The sequence below is a fragment of the Paroedura picta genome, chromosome 12 (assembly GCF_049243985.1).
Source record: "Paroedura picta isolate Pp20150507F chromosome 12, Ppicta_v3.0, whole genome shotgun sequence".
In the NCBI taxonomy this organism is placed as follows: domain Eukaryota; kingdom Metazoa; phylum Chordata; class Lepidosauria; order Squamata; family Gekkonidae; genus Paroedura; species Paroedura picta.
Genome location: NC_135380.1, coordinates 21,631,059 through 21,649,881, shown reverse-complemented (window position 1 = coordinate 21,649,881; position 18,823 = coordinate 21,631,059). Strand labels below are relative to the sequence as shown.

General features: G+C 46.4%; 1 protein-coding gene across 2 annotated transcripts in view; it reads right to left on the bottom strand.

The window, feature by feature from the left end:
• Nucleotides 1-5,449, bottom strand: part of TACC1 (transforming acidic coiled-coil containing protein 1) — a 77,353-nt gene extending 71,904 nt beyond the window's left edge. The window contains exons 1-3 of one of the 2 annotated variants that reach the window (XM_077305529.1): nucleotides 5,323-5,449; nucleotides 3,783-3,917; nucleotides 2,653-2,758 (exon numbers count right to left, since the gene is read on the bottom strand). In XM_077305529.1, the coding sequence (XP_077161644.1) occupies nucleotides 2,653-2,660 (8 nt within the window). In that variant the 5' untranslated portion in view covers nucleotides 2,661-2,758; nucleotides 3,783-3,917; nucleotides 5,323-5,449. The remainder of the gene's footprint in view (nucleotides 1-2,652; nucleotides 2,759-3,782; nucleotides 3,918-5,322) is intronic. The other variant, XM_077305530.1, reaches the window with a different exon arrangement.
• Between the last annotated feature and the right edge of the window lie 13,374 nt (nucleotides 5,450-18,823).

The window sequence follows — 18,823 nt, the reverse complement described above, 5'->3', positions numbered from 1 at the left end:
AACTGGAAGATCTAACAATGCAGTCCTAAACAGAGTAATACCATTATAAGTCCACTCCCTTTAGTGGTGTAATTCTCCTTGGGGTTGTACTGTATGTCTCCCTTGCCCTTTAAGAGGGCTCAGAAAAACAGAACTCTCGAAGGAAGAGTTTTCAAACCACTTTTTGACTTCTCAAGATGATGAGATGATCACCCCAAACTTTTAAAGCTTGTTTCCTAATGGGGAGTTGGTAATTTCAGAATTATGTCTTTGTACTGTTTGTATTGTTGTATTGCCTCGATCCAGTTATTTGGGAGAAAGGTGAGCTGAGTTGCAATATTAATATGTATAATTAAATGCGTAAATGATACAAAGCCACAAGAGAGAGGTAACTCCTTAGGAGACAGAAATAAAATGCAAAAGGACCTTGATAGATTTGAAAGCTGAGCTGAAAGTAACAGAATTAAACAAAACACCACCAGGTCTAAGGATTAGCTTTTAGGCAAAAGGAACGAAAGGAGCAGGTACAGGACAGGGGATAGCAGTAGTACAGGTGAAAGGATCTGAGGATCACAGGCTGAAAAGGAGATGACAGTGTGATGTAGCTGCAAAAAGAAGGGCTAATGTAGTTTAGCCCTGACCTGGGAGAGCTCAAGCTAGCCTGATTTCATCTAATATTGACTGCTAAACAGGCTTGGCTCTTGTTTAGCATGGATGGATGTCTCTTGCTGTGAAAACCCTACAGAGTCACCATGAATAGATAGCCCTTTACACACACACACACTGGTTTAAGGTTGAACTAATAGAAGTATAATCTTCAAGTCACGAGAAATAATAATTCATCTGGAATACTGTGTCCAGTTCTGGGTGCTGCACTTTAAAATGGATGTTGGAGACACACTGGGACATGTTCAGAGGTAGGCAGTGGCTTGGAACACAAGGCCTCTGGGAAGCGCTGGAGGAAGTGGGCAAGCCTAGCCTAAACATCATCAGTGGGAGATTTAATAGCATGTCTCAAATACACGAAGAGATGACATCTCTTCTGCTCATCCAGAGGGTAAGACTTGTTGTTGTTGTTAGGTGCGAAGTCGTGTCCGACCCATTGCGACCCCATAGACAATGATCTTCCAGGCCTTCCTGTCCTCTACCATTCCCTGGAGTCCATTTAAGTTTGCAAGGGTAAGACTAGATGGACTTAATGGGCTCAAGAGGCACAAGAGTAGGCTCTAGTTGCATGCTAGGAAAGACTCCCGAAGGGTGAGAATGGAGAGATAATGGAACCAATCGCAGGGTTGCTTTTTGCTGCATTTTTTTCTAGAATAGGCTGAACCACTGTATGTCTTGGAATGATTTAGCATGGGAATTCCTGCACTGAAGATGAGGTTGGACTAGATAACGTACAAGACCCCTCCCAACTTTACCATTTCTCAACTCCGGGAGATTCTCTGTGGCAGAATGAATCTCTCTGTCCTGAAGTGACCTGCGGGAGAAGAAAGGCAGAGAAGCAGATGGCCACAGACTGGCCAGGTTCCCGCTTCCAGGTTGGCTAAAGCAGGATTTTTAGTGTGTGTGTGTGTGGGGGGGGGGACAAGATGGGTTTTAAAAATTAGCCAGCTGATATTTTGTTTTGGAGCAGTTCTAAAACTCGCTTTTAAGTTTTCCACTAAAGAAGGGCCTTCACTGTTAAAACTCTGCCAAGCAGACTATGTAAAGTACTAAATATAAAATGGAATGCAGTACAAGTCATTTACTGCTCAAATATACTGCAGGGAAGAGGCAAGCGCTGTTTGGCTTCAGAAGCCTCTGCAGTGATCTGCTGACGTCCCAAGAATGCAATCATTTTGATCCAGGAGCTACTTTTCTGATGCTTCCCAAAACAGGGAGTTCTGCCAAGCAGGAACGCTCATTTTCCCCCCCTCCTCAACAGGCTGCTCTACAAAACCAGGCGCCTAACTTTAAAGAGATACACTCATGACATGCCACTGGCTCATGCTTTACCCACATTGCATTCTCAGTAGAAATGAAGCCTGCACTCAGAACTCAAAAATATCCCTTTATCCCTGTGTCATCTCAGTAATATATAGAATCATAGAGTTGGCCATGCTGATAATCTAGTCCAAACCCCTGCTCAGTGCAGGATCAGCTGAAAGCATCCAGCCACTACAGATAAGTAATGACAGGGTTAAGAGGATATGTTCAGTCCAGCACAGAGAATTTCTGTACCATCTTGACTAAAAGTTAGCAGGAGCAACGCAGAGGAAAAGAAACAGCAACCAATAAGCAAGGCTGTGTGCACTCCATGCAAGAAAACAAATTAACAAATAACATTTCCATACCTAGGAATTCCATAGTCAGTGCCAAGAAATGCTGCATTCTATAATGTGTATAAATTATGCAATTTTCATAATATCAGTTGTACTGCATATCTCTGCAAATTTTATTTGTTTTCCATTCAGCATTGCTGATATGGATTTTTGTGTGTGTGTGTGTGGGGGGGGAGCTTAGAGTCACTGTGTACAATAAGATCATCGAGATAGGACATGACTGGCAGTTAAAGGTCTATGGACCATTCAGTAATGGTTGTTCTTGTTACTTATGTGCTGAGTTGAGTTTGGCTAATCATGGGAAGGAAGGAAATGTCTCTGTTGGGGACCTAAATCCTGGAAATCTTACCCAGCCATTCCTTTGGCTTGTGAGACCTCGACAGCCTTTGTTTTCACTTTTATCTTGTAAAATAATAAACACTGGAAACTTGCTATTGGCAGTGGTGGTGGTTCTGCTAAAGAAAGATTAGAATTCTCAGGAAGCTGAACTCTGGGCCCAAAATTACATAAGAACAGTCCTGCTAGAACATATCATGAGCAAAGCATTGATGGACAGGCCTCACCCTAACAGTACCCCTCAGCAACTGGCTTTCAGAGAGATATACTGCCCTTGGAATGGAGATTATTTAGGTGGTTTATAGCTGGTGCTACCAACTGCAGTTGGAGAAAGATGCCCCATCTCTTTTGACTCCATGCCATGAACACTTCAACTGCCCATTTCCAAACATGAAGGGACAGGACATTTTTCTCCAGGCCTGTTGGCAACCCTATGAATAGCCATGGATAAAGCTATCATGAATTGATCAAATCTCCTATTTAAAGCCGTCTAAGTTATTGGCCGTCAGTACGTCCCGTGGAAATATATTCTACAATTTATTTATGCCTTATATGAACCAGTACTTTGTCTGACTTGAATCTACAGCCCATAAAGTTTATTGGATGTCCTTGTTCTAGCATAATGGGGGGGGGAGGGCAGGGGGAAATCTGTTGCAATTTTACATACCTATATCATGCTCTCCTCTTAGCCATGACTAGCCTCTTAGCCAGAGAATCATGGCCTACATATTAAACAGGAAGACATTTAAATTTTGCCCAGCTCATTGCACTCCCAGGACCAACTCAGGAATTCCTGCTGGCATTGTCAGTACAGAGAAGAGCATACTTGTAGAAGCTGTGCACATTGTAAAGTATGCTGACACATCCCATTATCCCATACTGTACAGAGAAACAGCATAAAGACCTGACGTTTATTTGCTTGGCAAAATCGTTTCAAAAAATCACCATCCAGTTTTAAACTGTTCCAAGACACCTGGGCATTCCTTTCTTCTTTCCTCAGCACAGGTGTGCCTAGAGAAGTGAGTGGAAGGCCACAGAGCTATCAGCAATGGTTTAGGTGTGTCCCAGATATCAAGCTTTAGGCTATCCGAATTGCACACAAACTTTTATGCAGACAGAGCATGGATACGGTCAGTTACTCACCCCTCGAAGTGCAGCTTCTTGTTTATTGCCAGGAAATCCAAGGCCTCCTGCTGCAGCCTGTGGCTGTCCCAGAACCTTCCTTCTCAGCACTGCTTGGAAGCACCGTAGGCTCCTCTGGCCGTGCCATAGTGGCAGCTACCAGCAGAGAAGCAGATGGGAACAATTAGCCACGGGACAACACCATGGAAAGTTCCAAGTGCTGGGAAGTGAGCAAAACCAGGCCCTTTGCCTTCGGGAACCCAACCCTGTGTGTTCCTGAGCAGTGTGACTAAGCCATGACTTACATTGTTCTTTTCAGTGCCTCGTGGGGACTCCCAGGGGGACCATCAGGCAATGTGAGCAATGAATTACACTCACAGCACTCAAAGGTAGGAGAAATCACTTTGGCTGCTGGAAGGATTGCTTACTTGAAGCATCATAGGCTCCCTGTAACTGCCCTCCTAGGGCAATCTAATCCTTCTCCATTCCCATTCGTCAGTCTCGCACCATTGCCTTGATCCTCTTTCCATCCCTGGCTAAAATAAACCCACTGGACAGAAGCTGTGTCCCTTCTGTGTTGTGGAGGCTAGAGCTCTCCAGGGATTACAAAGATCCGTTCACCTGGAGAAATTGGCTGCTTTAGAAGGTGGACTATAAATATAAATAAATAATGTCCCATTGAAGAACTTCTCCTCCCCAAATCACACCCTCCTCAGTCTCTGCCCACAAAACCTGCAGTTATTTCCTAACCCACAGCTGGAACCCCACTGCATTCTCAGACAAAAACCTCAAAAAGCAGCTCTGGGCAAAGAGTATTTCAAGGGGTGAGAGTGAGGATGTGGACCGGGCCCTTGGTGCCAGGGAAGGTGCCGTTAACTCTCCATGCTGTTTCCCCAGCTTGAAATGCCTTTTTCCCCTGGGCTTCATTAAGCCCCAGGAAAGGTAGAAAACTGGAAAAATATAAGCACATGCCTGTAATTTTGCTCATAACAGTGCTTAAAACAACCTCAGCAAGGCATTTTTGACCATGAAAACAGCACAAAAGAGGAGACCCTTCCCCAGCACACTGCAGTAGCCCCAATCCAAATCACCCTTTTGCAGCTCAACGACGCACCTGAAGATCTAAGCGTGGACCTTCAGCATCACGCACTATTTAATGTTCTCATCAGTTGGTAAGCACAGGACATCACTTTTGGCCAGTCACTCCTTATAAAGGTTGTCACGTGAGTGGCAAGAAATATTTTGCAGTTGCCTAGTAACTGTGCCCGCTTCTCCTTCTCCCTGGCAGTAGAACAACTGGCTGGCCAAGGCTTGAGAGCCACCCAGGGAATAGCTGCCCACAGAAGACCACAAAGACCTACCAGACAGATCTGCCATGGCTCTGATGGGTGGGCCAACCCTTTTCCTTGAGCTCCAGCCCACAAAATAGGCCTTTCACTTCAGACTAGCTGGGTAAATCTCTTTCTCTTTTTGCAGAAGTTTAACCTGCTGGCTTTCTTCTCTGGCCTGAAGTGAAGACAGCCCTGCGCAAGTCTTTCCCCATCCCCTTATAGTCTCCTACCTTACCAGCCGCAAAGTCCTTTGCTTCTTGGAATACGGGCGGGCGTGAGAGAGAAGGAACTCTACAGAAGGAAGGGGACGAGCTTAGGCAGAGAGGGATGGGCCAGGGGCATCTGTCAGGGAGTAAAGCTGCTGGTCGGAGGAAAAGGATGTTTTGTCATCCTTGGCAAAAGGAAGCTGACTGTGCCCTGGGGAGCTCCTAGCCAGACGGCTGGGCTTGAGGCTCACAAGGCGGTTAGGTTTTAGAACCCCAGTGGTTTCTTTCCTTGCAAACTAAACTCCAGGTTGGACTATATTCCCCCCCCCCCCAACAGCTCCAATCTTCTCATGCTGCAAAAATGCACACTTGGCCGAAAGGGAGCAGGAGGCCTCTCTGTAGGAAAGGCTCTGTGATTTTCATTTCTTTTTGTGCAAATAAAATACCTTTTATTTGCAGGGAAGAAAGAGGCTCCCCCCTGCCCCCAGCCAGTTCTCATGGTTGCAAGTAACTCAGAACTTAAAACTGTCCTCAGATATACCTGCTGGTGATGTGTGTAGATTCCCCTGCAGCTAGCCAGGTCCCCTTTGAAGAACATATGGATGAAACTGCAAAAAGCCCTTAAACCTCACTACCATGTGCCTGTGCGCCGTCTATTTTTGATCTTGGCCTCAACAACTTTTAATCAAAACAGCAAGGAGTCTTCTGGCTCAAATCCCAACATCTTTATCTTGACTCTGAGCCAATTTCATCTTTTGCACAAAGTGATCACTGAAGTCAGCATGTGTATACACTAAGAGAGAGAAGAAACTAGGTGGGTGGGAATAAACAGCCAAGTCCAAAAGAATGCAAGAGGTGGCAGTAGGTATGCTACAGAACTGGTAATACAAAGCCCAATTAAATGAATACGAGGTCCAACTTTAGGGTTGACAACAGCCTGGGGGTGGGGGTGGGGGAGTCCTGTTCCTTTAGTGGAAAGTGCCATCTAGTCCCAGATGACTTATATATATACTAGTAATCAAGCCCTCTGTACCTGAAATACAGCGGGCGCTAGCGGGGCAGTTCGCGGCCCCTGAGCCAGCAGGTCACCGGCAAGGGAGCCACGGCGAGCCGCACTGTGTGCGGCTCGCAATTGCCGGCATGCCGGCGGCCTGACGTGTTGGAGGCGCTTTGCGCCTCTCGACGCGTCTGGGAGCCGGCAAGGGAGAACCCTTGCCGGCGGGCAGCCAATCGGAGGAAGGGGCCAATTGCCACCCTTCCTCATCACGGACAGAGCCCGCCCTAACTCCTCCCCCCAGCCCTTAGTGCATTATCTAGTCCGCGGCGTCCGCGGTGCCGTGGGCGGTTTTAAGATGTTTCATGCTTTATTGCCCAATGGTGTACAACTGCAGGTATGAGCTTCAGCAGCCAAAAGTAATTGCTTGGGTGTTCACAGCCACAGTCGCCATTCAGTCCCAGAATATGCATGCATGAACCCAGGCTAGCTCTATCTTCCATACTTGAGAACACACCCTGGCATTCTTGAGTTTGGAAAAGAAGGCAGTGCTTTCTTTAAAGAAACAACTGGATCTGCTCCTCTGTTTATAACAGCAGTCTGCTGCCTGGGAGCGTGTAGAGCACAAAGTGGCTACATAAATTGTGATTGGAGAGTTCCCTTCTCTGCCACAAATGCTGGGGAAAGCTTCCCATGTTAAACTTCTCCATAGCAGCAGCACACACAGTGAAAAACAAGAAGGTTCCCACCCCATAGTAAAACTGTTCCTCCCCCCCCCCCAACTTCTATTAAATAGAACTAAGTTTAAAATTTTTAATTTAGCAAAACAGCACCATCTGGTGGCTCTTGCTAAGACAAGGGAAGAGAAGGCCTCATCATCTGTCCAACTCTAACACCCTCCTTGGCTTCTAATGGGCTGTGGGAGCTGAATCCAACCATTCTACTTCAGGCCACCATGACTACAACAGCTCCAGAAATGCAGTTTGGGATATTTTTTTAATAGAAGGAGGTCTTCAGACAGTTCTGGTTGGTTAACTCCTCCAAGAGGTTGCTAAGAGACAGTAGGTGGGTTCTGCTGTGCATTCTGTGCACTCAATATATTCCCCCATATTAAAAGTTATTAGTAAAATGTCAGAAGAATATGATGAGAAATGCTGGAGATGTAAGGACAAGGTTGGCTTCTTTTATATATGGTGGAAGTGTAAGAAAATTTTAAAAATTTGGATAAAAATCCGTGTTTTGGACAAAATGATGAACTTTAAATTTCCGATCTATCCAGATTATATGTTGTTAAGTATGATGCCAGAAAACATATCTCGAAGGGCTGGAGAATTTTTCTTACATACAACCACTGCAGCAAGAAGTGCATTTAAAAAAAAGAATAAATAAGTACATTTATTTTAAATAAATAATAAATACACCAGAGGGAAAGGAATGGTGCGTAAGGTCGGCACAGAATCCAAAGTCAAGATTAAAGGCTTACTGTTCTGAAAATCTGCAGTAAGATGTGTGAGTGTAACAGCCCTAAATCAACGACTCAGAAGGGATTTCTCTGTTGGAGATGATCCTGTTGCTTGGCAGGGGCTCATGGGAATTGTAGTCCATGGACATCTGGAGAACCACAGTTTGGCCACCCACCCCTGTTCTAAGTAAACAAATGGTTTATTTAGCACTGCTGCTTTTTGTAAAAGACTCCTTCTCCTTTGTTTGCAGGCTGGGCCGGCAGAGGGCAGCAGTGTACTGATGCTTGCCAAAGCACCAACTGACCTCCACACTCCAGAATCTCCTCTCCACAGTCTCTTGCCTCACTCTTTCTTTTCATCTGAAACTTCCTGTTATTCATCTTCTTTATTCTTCACCCTTCAGCAGTGCAGAAAATTGGCACTTAATTGGCTCCAGGAGCCGGAGCGTTGGTGGATTAATTGCCATGCCTTCCCTCCCCCTGGCGGTACACCCTTCTTACGTTACCGTGGGTGAGCTCAAACTTGTGTAACATTCACTTCCTCCTCACTGCTGTTTTTGATGGCTGTCATTTGGAATGCAGTTCTGAGCAAGGCGGAGCAAAGCAAAGAAACGCGGGCGGGAGTTATTGAATGCAAAGGAGGCCAGTTTTCTTGGAGGCCCAAAGGTGCTCTAGAGTAGGGAAGAGACACGGCTTTGCCATCATAGCCTGCAATGCACGATCATGCACTGTCTCGGCAGAGCTACCACATTGTTTCCCAAACCTGCGATCGCTACGGCATGTTGTTTTTCTGAATTAAAACGACAAACCTGTTTTGCCGTGAAAAAGACTGGGAAAATGTGTAGACAGAGAAGTAGCGATGGATCTCCTCCAAAGACCAGTGAGTATTGTGTGTTTCTGCATCAGGTAGAAATGGATAATTCTACCGTTCTTGATGCAGAACTGCACCAGAGTCCCTGATTACAGGCTTACTGGGAGGAGGAAGCTCAGAGCCCACCCCCCACCCCCGTATTAAGACATGTTAAGTCATCCTACTGTGCCTAGCTCATTGTGCCTCTCAGAGTCTTTACAACTTGCCCTTTCAGTTCGGGTGGAGGGGAGGGGATGAGCCTGCTCTTCTAATAACTAATACGCTAAAATTATTTGCTTCTGCTTGAGAAGCCGAGTCCCAAAGGCAAACACGGTGTCCTGTGTGCTAAACAAGGAGCTTCAGTCTCAATTCCATGATGCAGTTGACTACTACGTCCGCTGGCTTGTCCACTGCATCATTCATTCATTATATCCCATTTTCTGGCCCAGAGGAGCTCAAAGCATCTCTTAAACAATTAAGAGGGTCAATAAGACCATGAGTTCATGGGCCCCATATTTCTTTCTCAGTTATACTCCCCTCTCCCAATAATATGGACAGTAAATGACATCCGCCTCCTCCAAGACGTTGCTTCTTTCTAACTCACACAGCAGTTGCTGGCTGTTGACTTCCATTTCTTTAGGGAGAGAAGGGGGGCACCTCAGGCTTGGCCTTCAGAGGAAGTGCCTGTAGGCGGGCTGAGTGAGAAGGAAGGAGGCAGGGTAGGCGGCTGGGCTACCAGCCTGAGTGGAGCAGCAGAAAGGAAGAGATGCTGGCCAGGAAGCACAGGGTCCAACCTTTGCTTGCAAACGGGACTTTGGTTATTCTGTACCGAACAGATAAGAATTGTGTTCTCAAGTTTTGCATCAAAGTGTTGGATTTTGTGACTTGTGCCTTATACAAAGTGAGCCAACGCAATAGGGTAGGTCAACGAGTTCTTATGAGCATCTAAACCTTAATCCATGACACCTAATTCAGCTGCCTTTCTAGCTCCTGAGATTTCAGTGCCTTCCCCCAGTCATTACCGATTACCCCCCAGCAAGCTGGGCGCTCATTTTACCGACCTCGGAAGGCTGAGTCAACCTTGAGCTGGCTGCTGGGATCGAACTCCCAACCTCATGGACATTGCTTCAGACAGCATATCTGCTGCTTACTACTCTGCACCACAAGAGGCTCCTTGGTGTGTGTGTGTGTGTGTGTATGAGGGGCTAACTCTTCACCTTGCACCATTTCTCTGATAACAAACAGCTGTTTGAAACCCCATTAAAAAAGAATAGTTGGGTTTTATACCCCACTTTTCACTGCCCGAAGGAGTCTCAAAGCGGCTTACAATCTCATTCCCTTTCCCCTCAACAGACACCCTGTGAGCTGGGTGGGGCTGAGAGAGCTCTAAGAGAACTGCTCAGATGTTTTCATATTAAATAATGTAAACTTAGTCTTGATATTTGAAAATCCATTGGTATGTTGGTAACTACCACTGGATTACTGTATTTCTCACAGAGTTTTCTTCTTGATGTTGTTTGCATTGCCTACCTAGAATCCTGGAGCCCTGAATAAGGACACCCTTTGGTTCCTTTACTTCCATAATCTAAACTTGGGCTGTTTTTTTTTCCTGATTGCTCCCAAACAAGCTGCTTAAATGGTGTATTTTGTCTTTGACTTGTTGTTTCGTTCTGCACGAGTTGCCTGAAGGTTTCTAGAAAGGTGGAGGCTGTAAAATACATCCCTCCCCCCCTCCCCCATTATCATTAAAACTGGCTTTAACTGTACTTGGCAAAACCCATGTTGTATAGATGCAGCCAAGGTTTATTTTCCTATTTGTGTCTCCCCTTCTGGCCATTTCCACATCATTATTTCCATTTCAGCTGCTCAGACCAAGCGGAGACGGAGGATGCTCACGTCAAGAGAGTCTGGGTGAGTGGGTGGTGTCATGGCTAGGGGAAGATTGGAGCGGCAGGGAGGCGACAGTGTGACTGAAGGGAGCCACATGGGACTGCCAGCGTCCAGCTGAGGCCTGGAGACATCCCAGAATGACAATTGCTCATTGCCAGACGACAGAGATCAGTTCCCCTGTAGAAAATGGCTACTTTGGAGGGTGGACTCGATGGCACAATACCTCCCAGAAGGTCTTCCCCTCCCCAGGCTGTTTTTCTTCATTCCTCCAAGAATTTCCCAACCTGCAGCTGGCATCCTAAAGGAGCAGCCAGCATCTGCAGCCAGAAAACAGCAGGGTTTTGTACACAGGAAAAAACACAGAATCAGACTTGGGATGGTCCAGCGCACGGCCTTATGTTTTTCAAGGAGATGGTAATAAGGGTGGCAGAAGGAGCGGGGCCTGATCCAGCGGTGGAGCACAACTCAGCAGGAAGTTCTCTTGCTCCAGCTTTGTTGGAACGGAGGAGAGCTGCCGAAAACAGCCAGTGTGTGGAGCTCTCAGTACACTAAATCGGGACTTCATTCGGGCCCACTCTTCCTGTTTTATTATGAACCATCGAGTCATTGGTTATTGCTCCAAAGAATGATATGAATATGTTGGGGATATTCCTGAAGGGTGTTTAAACTAATGTTGCAAACTGTATGTTCAATCCAGGCGGACCCATTAAAACCCTTGTATCCTTCTGAAGCTGCTTCTTTTGGGGGACGATATATGCCAGAATCATTAAAAGATGGAATCGCTAAACAGAAGACCCGAGGATGAATTTAAATGAGGCATTATGAGACGATCCCACAGGGAAACAGAGAGCATTTGGGCAAATCTGCAGGGAATGTGCTTGACGTACAGCTGGGGTTGCGAATGACGGCCTCATGTTAATTTTCGCCTCCCATCCCTCCTCCTCCCGGCAACAGCCAATGATGGGAGAGGAGAAAGACGATAAGATGAGGTCATTATGCTGACAAGTGCGTCTATATGTTAAGGCGGAATTAGGATTTCAGGAAGACCTCATTCTGGACACGTAGAGAGTGTTGGACTGCAGCTGGGGAATCCTGTGTTCAAATCTTCACTCATCCGATTGGAAATGTTCCCAGGTTTGCCCTAAGCCCTAATAGGCTGCTGAGGGGTGGGGAGAGGCATTTTGGATCAGAGAAATGGCACAGGGAAGAAAAGATGATGCCCCCTTTTCTCGGCATAACGGGCCTGATCCATACTGCTCCCCTCTCTGTGGCTGTTTTTATGATCAAATTACACATTGGGAATTTTAGTCATGGAACTTGAATGTAATCGGTAATTTGGACCCCAGTTTTGTCTGCAGATGTGTAAGGAATCATGCAGTTCATGTCAGAGGTATTTTGGCTCCCAGGGCTTTCCCACAAATACCCCCCTACCCTTGATTTGGCCACAGAGTGCTTCGGTTTATCCTCGGATTTCTGCATGCATTTTTGTGCCTTTAGCTTTTCACTTTGTTCTTTGTTGTTGTTGTCCTTTCCCTCTTGGCTCTTTTGAGACAAATTTTGCCCCGATGTTATTGCTACCATGCTCCAGTGATGTGGCAATATTTTAATGCCATGTTTTTTTAGAGGGGGCTGTGACAGCACAAATGACACCACCAATGATGGCAGCCCCCTCCCTTGAAAATCCTCTTTAGTGAAGGTATACAGGGAAGACAATTAACTGACTCTGCAACTCTGAAAATGCACAGGGAGGGCAGACATGTGGAACAGCCGTGCCCTCGTGGATCAACTCCCAGCAAAATCAGGAACAAGCCAAGCATCTCAGCTTCCGAAATGCAGAGAAAGCCGAGCAAGTGCATTTGTATGTGTGAGATCATTAAATCACACAGACATGAGGTGAATTGGAATTCCCCTCTAAAACGTCCTCGCTTTCTTACCGTTTTGGATGTTTGGAGGTTTCTCTATGCAAATGGCTTAACACAGGAAGGTTTTTAGTCCCTGTAGATCCTGCTGAGAATATTTCCCAAGTGCCAAAGCGAGCCAGGAGCTCTGATTATTCATTGCCCAGATGTCATCAATCTCTCCTGTGCCCGAGCCTAATTATTCTTCAGGAACTCCTAGTTCAGGATCATAAATGCAAACTGCAGAAATGTTGGCAGGCCTGCTTGCAGCTCTGTCCCCAAACCACCTTGAACTGCCTGGTTCTTTAAGATGGATACAAAAATAACCACAGACTCCCCCCCCCCCCCCCTCCTGCCACGACCCAGTTCTGAAATGCTGAGAGCAGCAGGTTTAGAAATGGCTTGGAAAGAGCTGTTTGGCATGGTCTGTGCTCAATTGGGTCTTAATTTAGGAATGTCAGACCCAAAATTGGACTGTAGCTCATACCTATTACCGACCAGGCCCTGGAATACACCCAAAGGTCATTTAGACGAAGTCATTCCCACAAGGCAGGAGTGCAGGCACACATTCATCTTGTGCAAATGAATCTACATGCTGGCCTCGTCCTGTCCTGCATTCAGACTCCCTCTGCCAGTCCACCTCCCTGCTTAGAATCCTAGAGCTGGAAGGGGCTATATAGGCCATCTAGTCCAACCCCCTGCTCAATGCAGGATCCGCCTAAAGCATCCAGGATGCTTGGGCCATTTGCCCACTCCTTTAAGGTCTCAGCTCTGGAAACAGAACGGGGTTCAAGGCAGTGGTGTTTCTTGCCTACCTGGTGCCCAGGGCAGGCAGGTGGGCAGGGCTTGGGGATGCAGGAGTAGGTGGGGCTTGGTGACACGGAGGGGGGGGGACAGCAGTGGGGGAGGAGGTCTGGGGGCTCTGTGACCAGGGGCTTGGCATCACCATTTTTGCCACTGCCAATGATGACTGGGGCCTTCACTGGGGTTTTTTTCCCCATCCAAAATTGTTTTCATTGTGTATGTAACAAAGCATTACTCACAAGCACTTCAAATATCCCAGGGGGGGCAAAATCCAACTTTTTTTCGCCTTTACAATGTGCTGTGCTTCTCTTGGGTGAAGAGAAAAGGTTTTTTTTAAATATATTTATTTCTGATTCATTTTCATTGTATCATCTTGTTCTTGAAAATAAGATGTGTGTCTGTCTTCTAACGCAGAAGACACAAAAGAACTAAAGACAAAATAACTTTGCTTATTTTTCTGTTTTACTGGCAGCTGAGGTTCAGAAAATGATCCAGGCCCCCCAGTCAGGCCTCCTTGGCCTCACACCCTTCCCAGGGCTGCCTCCAGGCTGGCCAGGCTCCCCTCCCTCTGAGGAGCTCAGGGCAGCAGCCAGTTTTCATGATAGCCTGAGGAGGCAGTTCAGGATGAGGGAAGACTGCTAGACCTTAGCTCCTGCCTGCTTCCTCCTTGTGGAGGTTCCTCTGGTCCAGCCACACCCAAGGGTTGCTCCCCTTCTCTTCTCTGCTTGGTCCTTCTCAGGTTGTCTTCTGTTCTCCTCCCTACCAGTGGGTGGGGGCCTCCCGGGAGCAGCTGAAGAAGGGATGACCCAAAAGGAAGGGATGACCAGCTTGCAGGGCCCTGCTGGCCCAGAGGGTGGCTCTACCAGCCGCCAGGGTGCCTACTTTGACAGACAGTTGCAGGCAGGATGGCCAGAGTAAGAGGGCAAAGCAGCCCACTACTAGCACTCCAGCCTGCCTCACTTAAAGGTGCCACAGATGGCATGTCGCATGTCCACCCTTTGGGAGGAAAGAGTCCCGTCACCACACAGATGGCAGGTGAGGTCAGGAGTCAGGGAACCCATGATGGCTGGGCTGGGGCATTTCACCGGGCTCGACCAGCAGTATACAAGGCTGTGAAGCAGCTTGGAGTCGCGAGGTGAGTGCTGGCTGACATACATGTGGCTGCCAAATGTTTAGGGGTCCGGAGAGATGCACTTCCATTGGAAGACCTCTATCAGTGGGGGGAGGGGCACAGGAGGAAGAAGCCCAGGTAAGTAATGTCCTACTCAACTGGCACCTAGGGCACATGCCCCCCACCCTAGATACATGCCTTGTTCAAAGCGCCCATCCAACCAAGGCCACTCTGTCTTCATTAGGCTGACTCTGGTTTTTAATGACAGCCTTAAGAGCAGACAGGTCCCTCTATAACTTTTTGGGTTCTTATGGGAAGATGTCTGTCTCCCCAGAGTCTCCAACTAAATGACACACCATTAGTTTGGCCTTTGGCCATGACTCCATTTTGAAGCACTAGCCAGTCCTTTAAAGATCACTGTAGGGTCCCAATTCTGGCCAGGACCACTGTGGTGCAGGGGGAAGAGGGTCTCCTGTCCCCCCCCCATGCCATTTCTGGTTTGTATAAATGACCATCGGAGAAGCAGCCATGGGTAAAGCAAAATAGCTAGGCTTCATATTTTCTATGTAATTTTGTATTGTCATACAACTCTCTAATTTTTTTTAAAATTATTTAAAAACCCAATAAGCCACTTTTCTTCAACACCATGGAGAATTTGGGGGCTTGTAGGTTGGCAATTCTGAGAATTCCGTTAGATAAGTCTACTTCCCATCCCTCTGAACTACAGACCCCAAATTCCTTGGGAAGGAATGCCTGTTCGAATTGGTTCAATTCTAGATGCATATCCTCTTTCTTTGAGCACCACTGTACCTCTGAGGATACATTTTATAATCTGGGAGCAAAACCTGCACTTCCTTTACTTCTAAATACTGCTCATGCTCTCCAGAATCCTTAGAGGCCAAGCGACACTGGGCCAACTTTCTCAGGGGCCCTTTGCTCACCAGGTTCCTGACTCCTTCAGTCACTGTCCCTGTTTTGTTTCTGAAACAATTTTAAAACATTTTGTTAATGTGCCATATGGCCACTATTTGTTTGTTCCCTGATGGGTCCAGCTGCCGCCACCACCTGGTTGTTCGATTGCATCTCTGAGCTGCAGCTATGGATCCCCACCACTTGCAGTCCTAGGTGATCTGGTCAAACTCAGCTACCCAAACCATTTGTCAATTCTATCCTGAGGGGAACAAGCCTAAGCAGATCTACTCAAAAGTAAGCCACATTTTATTCAAGTAGACTTATTCACTGGAAAGTGTTTTTTAGACTGCATTCTTAATTAGTATGGCAAGGCAGTTCAATAGGGCCAGTCTTATCAGGAATGGCCAGCATCTTCAATCTCAGAGCTGGATCCTCCTTGGTCAGATTTTCAGGGGCCTCATGCTGTCCCCGTTCCTCCTAACTGCCCGTGGCAGGGTCTGGCCCCTTGTGGAAATGAAACACCATACAGTGAGGAAGGCTGGTTAAAAGCCTGCATTGGAGTCTATCCAGATTGTAGGAATGAAGTAGAACAGAAATCAAAAACAAATAAAGCCTATGATTCAACCTGAGGCCCATTGCAGGTGGCACATGTGCTCGTGGAGGAAGGAAGGAAGGAAGCACTGACACACAGTGCTGCACCAGCACACCATTCTCTGAGCCCCTACTGGCCGTAGCTGGTCATCAGCCAAGGAAATATAACCCCAAGTATGTCGCCTTTGGCTGACCTGGATACAGCAGGGTAAGACACGGCCAGTCAGGGTTTACAAAATAATGTGCTGGAGAAGCCCCATGCAAATCCCAAGCTCACCGAGAGAGCCAGAGTGCTTTGGTTACTGAACAGGATGGCTGCTCCAAAAAAACTGCTAGTCCAGCATAAATCTGTGCAGCTGGGGAAAGGCATAATGCTTAAATTGTGGCCACAACAGGATCTTAGCTCACAATGTGCTCCTGGTTTGCAATTTGCCTTGCACATGTGCATGCCAGTATGCCAAATGCTAGTTTGGCCACCTGTTTTGACCTCCTTCCCATGTATAATGTCGGCTGTCTGCTTGGTTTCCTTAAAATGAAGCAGCATGCCTATGTGTCCCCCCTCTACTTTTTTTTGATGAACTGTAGACATTTTTAAAACACATGCAAAGCTGTTTTGAGCATGCGAGGGGGCAACAGTATAGGTGCAAACCAATCTGTATTCTCGGCAGTTGCTTTTCTTTATTCTGTTTGGTGAGAAAAAGCTGCTAAATTAATTGCCCTCATTCGCATCCAAGCTCTAAACATTTGAGTACTGCAAATTTTCAACAAAAGCAGGCTACGCATAGCATGGATTGGCTAGTACTCATGGAGTGTGACTAAGAAGACATGCACCACACAGCTCAAGATGTAACCTCTGAATTAATTTTGCAATAATTAAAATAAATGCTTCTATGAATAAAATGTAGAGAAGCGCAAACACAGTAGGGAGAGAGACATAATGCTGTAGTTTCATTTTTTTTAAGTTCTCAGATGCCAAAAAATAGGAGGAGAGGGAAAAAGAAGTCTGATTGCATCTGACTTGATAAAAAGTCTGCCTGTTATGTAAATGGCAAAGCCAGTATGGGTCCACAGGTGAGGAACCTGCTTCACCTTCAATCATTATGTTTATCTCCCTCTACAAGAAATGAGAATGTTGCAGAAGAATCTTATCATCAACAAGCAGAAGGAGAAGCTTTGTCAAAAAGCCACTTAATGGAGGACTGAATCCTTGGGAAAACAGAGCTTTTGCATGCTTGCTCTTTCCATGGACTGGGAGTCAGTGCAAGGGGAGATGCAGAGCCAGATGTTAACAGCTGGGATTCTCTTCAAGTCAATGACCTAACCCTGCTGGTTTTGGCAGGCCCTCATCTCTTAACGAATGCTTTTCCTGCCACCACAGCACCTATGAATCCTGGCTCCTACTACATTTGCACTCTTAGGGTGCATCTACACATCAGCTGAAAACGAGATTGGTTGTGTATCCAGTGCATCTCTGACACTCACAAGATCCAGACACTTGACAACAAGCAGTGAGTCTAACAACATACTATGTTTAACACGGAAACATTCCGGAGTCAGGTAGAGAGGCATGTTCGGAAGTTCTGCACTTTGCATGTGCACGGTGACCGGATTTTGGCAGTCCCTGTGACTTCCTACTGCTAAGATGGATCCTATTAACCTCTTCCACTAATAATTCCTTCAACAAAGACTGTCCAGTGAAGAAAGGCTTCTTCTTTAGTGAAGGAAGGCTTTCTCTGTTAGAGCAGGGGTAGTCAACCTGTGGTCCTCCAGATGTTCATGAACTACAATTCCCAAATGCTGGCAGGGGCTCATGGGAATTGTAGTCCATGAACATCTGGAGGACCACAGGTTGACTACCCCTGTGTTAGAGGATATCAGAGGATCCAACCCATAGTCTGCATCCCAAAGATCTCAGATCTTAAATCCAGTACCACACTATACTCAAGTACTGAAAAATCATGTATAACAGATTAACTAGAAATGTGATGTGAATCAGAGGTGAATAGATTTTGTTTGTTAGGAGAAGAAATTGGGGGCTTTTGAAAAGTCTGAAAAGAATACACTTGGCATCATAGTCATTCACCTACATGAGGACGGAGTTCATCTGACTTTCCTAGAGGAGTAACTATAGAGATCAATTCTCTTGGGGAATTTGACTGCTTTTGGAGATAAATCTCCAGGAATTTCCTAGTTTCCTAACCCTACATATCCCAGTGCCACAATATCTAAGTATGGCCATGTCAGATGAGCTAAGAGATCTTCCAACTGAGGCAAGGACCAGCAAAGAAAGGGGCAAGATTCAGCTCCTTTCACAAACCTGCTGCACTTCCAAATAATTCACAAATGAACAGTCATAAAAATGAAAAGATGCATATGGATCCCCCCCCCTCTGCATCATATCTAGTTTGGCTCAGATATGAGGATTCAGAATTGATAACCTGGCTATACTGGTCTGAAGCAGGTATCTGAGAGGGCCACATAGAAATTCTGTTCAGCTCTGGCACTGAGGAATTCTTCAGTTCTAGACCTCGAACAGACGTCAGTTCTTCTTCCCAAACTGGTTCTCAGTTGTGCAATCTAGTCAGTGGTGTCCAGCCTCAGGGGTTTGTTGCCTTTGTCTCCAATAAGATGATGCCACTGCCAGAATGACCTCAACGCTGAGAAGGTGTTTCTCTCCCCACCCCCTGGTGTAGGAGAACCTGGATCTCATTACCAGTTACTTAAGTAACTTTTGGCTCCCTCTCTGCCTAATCATATTGGTTTCCCTGCCTGTTTCCAAAATGTTTGGCTCTCCCTCCCCCATTCCCAAACTCTCAGGCTCCACTGTGCAAAATTAATTAAGGCAACCACTAGCTTGGCAGCTACAAGAAATGGGGGGAAGGGTCTCCATTATAAGTAAGAGCAAATCCAAGATGGAAGTATACTTCACAAACCTACTTTTCCCACATGTACGCACATGTGGCATATGTTGAAAATAAATCTATCATGCAATTGGATTTGTGAATAAATGGGA